General features: G+C 42.2%; 1 protein-coding gene across 1 annotated transcript; it reads right to left on the bottom strand.

Moving 5' to 3' along the window:
- Positions 1 to 2,459: 2,459 nt before the first annotated feature.
- On the bottom strand, positions 2,460 to 3,392 carry LOC136641605 (olfactory receptor 13H1-like). The gene has a single exon (XM_066617548.1). The coding sequence runs from the start codon at positions 3,390 to 3,392 to the stop codon at positions 2,460 to 2,462; it is 933 nt and encodes a 310-aa protein (XP_066473645.1).
- Between the last annotated feature and the right edge of the window lie 268 nt (positions 3,393 to 3,660).

The following is a 3,660-nucleotide window of genomic DNA, read 5'->3' as shown; positions in this document are numbered from 1 at the left end:
CACCTCCGGCATATGACCAAAGGAGGCTCCTGTTCCAATTCATTTTAGAACCTCCCGTTTCTACAGGTGCTGGGACTGTACATATAAATTGATACCATACAATAAAGCTTCCTTTGAAAGCAGCTTCATTCCCTCTTGGCTTATACCCTCTGGAGTGTAAGGTGCAGACTCACTATTGCCTCACAGAACTAATAATAAGTGGTCACTAATTAAACTCTATGGAGTCTTCCACTTAGGAGCCAAATCAAATTTTGTGGCAGACATTAAGGCTGACAACTGATTAGAGAAGTTTTGACTGACTCATCGCCTATGTTTTAATGGATTAATAATTGTATTGAAATAAATGGAATCCAACTTTGGAACACTGAAGAAAAGGATGCAACCAGTGAACAATGAAAGAATTGGTTTTAAAGAATAAATCACCAAAATTGAGACAATGAGAAAAACAAACAAGGGCGCCCTTTAATCAGTTTGGCTGATTAAAATTTGCCCTCATCAATTGTTTGACTGACAGTTCAATCCTAAGTACGACTCGGCTGCCCTTTATGACAGAGGAACTATGTTCTGCTATTGTAAATGGCTGCTGCAGGTGGCCATTTTGGGTCTGATAGCAGACCTCCAGCACCTTCGGTTTTGACAAAAAACTAGAAGTCACATTTTTTTTTGTTTAAACAGTTATTTTGTGGCCCGTAGAGGCCACAGGCAGACATGTGTGGCCTCTGTGGGGCTCAGAAGACTTCCAGAGATGAGAGGAGCACAGCTCATCTTACCCGACAGTGGGGGGGGGGCATCCCTGGTATCTGTGGTTTCACATAACCATGGGGGGTTCTGCAACAGAACCCCTGCAGATACCAGGGCATGCCTGTACATATATTCTAGCGCAAATCTGTAATGTGAAGAAAACGTATGATTGAACTGAAAAGTGTGGCAAATGGTGTATATGTCATCTTTGACATATAAATGGTGTATATGTCTACCTGGTCTACCCTCTAGACCACAGTGCCGGTGACCTCGAATTGGTGACCTTCAAATGTTATCTTCAGGCAAACGGAGGCTCTACCCTCTAGACCAGACCTCCTGGTCTACCCTCTAGACCAGACCTCTACCCTCTAGACCAGTATGGTCTAGAGGGTAGACCAGGTAGACCAGGTCTGGTCTAGAGGGTAGACCAGGAGGTCTGGTCTACAGGGTAGAGCCTCCGTTTGCCTGAAGATAACATTCGAAAGTCACCAGTTCGAGGCCACTGGCACCGTGAATGGCGAGACCTTGAAGCAGCTGACAAGCCCAGCTGAGTTATTCCACCTGCTCTTTGGCCGCCCTTCAAGTGAGATATGAAGGAGCTGCTTGTCAGCCTGCGTGGGAGGAAACTGGAGGCCAGAATGTGATACCAGATCTTAATAGATCCATCTGAAATGTTGTGGTTCTTGGAAGACAGAACCTTCTTCAATTGTGAAAATCCCTACAAGGATTTAGTATAGCCTGCCTATGTAAACCGCCTTGAATTAAAGTCTGAGGAGAAATCTGATGACCAAGAAAGGCGGTATATAAATACCTGTATTATTATTATTATTTTAATGAATTCTTCCAAGTTAAATAAACCAAGGGGCAGGTGAAGCAGAATATGGGGCAGACTGAACTCATGGCAACAATGAATGGAGAAATGTGTTCATCCCGAGATAGAAGCAATTATCACATAGTGAACAAACCTGTGAACCCACCACTACTACAGTTCTCACTGATTTCCTAATCAGGATGTCATTTATGTATCTGAAGCCAATTTTGTACCCTTAAATCCCCTTCTGTCTGCTGAAGACCGAATATATTTTGTGTGCCCGGTCTTCCTGTTTTAAGTAGCATATTGACTAGGTATGTTAAAAAAAACTGTCTGAAATATATGTTACAAATAATGTAAGAACTCTAATTCTCTTCTTGCAGTTTCTTAAATTCTTTCCCCAAACAGGTGCTTGTTCCTGTTATAAAGGACCTTCTTGCAATAGGAAAAATTTAGTCTAGTAATGTACACCTCACACCTTGCCAGAAAGAACTTTGGTTAGTCATCAAAACTCTTCAAACTTTCCTTGATCTTCTTCAGAAGTTTTCCCAAACAGGAACATACAAATTTACCTTGAACTTCACATAAGATGAAATTTAATAGTCCTTTTCATATTGTCTGAAGTGTCACATGCGTCCACACCTTTTATCTGTTTTCATTTGTGCATGGCCTTCTAAAATATCTGAAGAAAATACATCCCCAGCAAGCTACAGAATGCAAGAATGGTCCATAAAACAGTTTGAAGGAGCACAGGCAAGGTAAAACATTTTATTTAAGGAACAAGTTTAGAAGATGACACTAGAAAGAAAGGGAAGGTGTAAGATGGTAAAATGCATGAGAACACCATTGCAGGGGTAGATTTAAAGGACAAGAGCTTCTGTCACACAATGTCTGGCAAAGAATAATTTCATTCAGACATTTTCTTCCCAATCACTCTAAATATTGCACCCTTTACATCCTTGTTCCGTAGGCTGTAAATTAGGGGATTGAGCATAGGGGTCACCACCCCATAGAACAGAGAAATCAACTTATCTCGGTCTGAAGATGATTTGCTCTGAGGTCGAAGGTACATGGACATGGCTGAGCCATAGAAAATGCTGACTACAATGAGATGAGAGCCACAGGTGGAGAATGCTTTGCTTCGACCCTGTCCTGAGCGAATCTTCAGTACCGCCATGCCAATACGAATGTAAGTCACCATGATGAAAGTGAAGGGCATTACTAGAACAGGAATTCCACGAGCAATTGTGAAGATCTCATTGATGCGTACATTGGAACACCCCAATTTGTAGACAGCCGAGGCTTCACATGAAAAGTGATTGATGATATTAGGACCACAGAATTGGATTGGCATGAAGAATATAGGGATCACTGTTAGCAGAAAAGCACCAATCCAAGATGAGGCCACCAAACTGATGCAGAGCCTGTGGCTCATGATTAAGGTATAATGAAGAGGGTGGCAGACGGCGGCAAAGCGGTCATAAGCCATGACAGCCAAAAGAAAGCACTCCGTTATTCCAAGAAAGAGACCAGTGTACATCTGGGTCAAACAACTTAGGACAGATATAGTAGCCCTGTAAGTTAAGCAGTTGTTTAGCACTTTGGGTACACTACTTGAAGTGTAGAAAATGTCTATTACAGAGAGGTTGCTGAGGAAGAAATACATTGGGGTGTGGAGGTGGGAGTCAACAATAATGACCACCACCATGAGACCGTTGCCCAAAAGAGTGAGGGAGTAGACGAGCAGAAGCAGCCAGAAGAGCGCAGCCTGAGCTCTGGGGTGATCTGAGAGCCCCACTAAAATGAATTCTGATACGATTGTCTCATTTTCCCTTGTCATAGCCTTGACGTGTTGCCTGCGAGGAATGAAGAAGAAAGTTGTTGGGGGATATTCTTAGTTGTTTACAGCAAAGAGATGCATTTCAAAAGGCAAAGGAGGAATTTCTACAATGTTATAGGTCAAATGCATTTAATTAATACTGAGGGTAACATAATGATGTTATGTAGTTCTAAGGCAACAGAGGATTCCACTGGAATATACCTGGTATAATACATCAGTTTTAACTTTTGCAATCCTCTTCAGGAGTTTTGGGTGAAGTGAGCTGGAT

The sequence above is a fragment of the Tiliqua scincoides genome, chromosome 2, assembly GCF_035046505.1.
Source record: "Tiliqua scincoides isolate rTilSci1 chromosome 2, rTilSci1.hap2, whole genome shotgun sequence".
Lineage (NCBI taxonomy): Eukaryota > Metazoa > Chordata > Lepidosauria > Squamata > Scincidae > Tiliqua > Tiliqua scincoides.
Note: the sequence above shows the minus strand (reverse complement) of the source record. Positions and strands in the feature narration are given on the sequence as shown.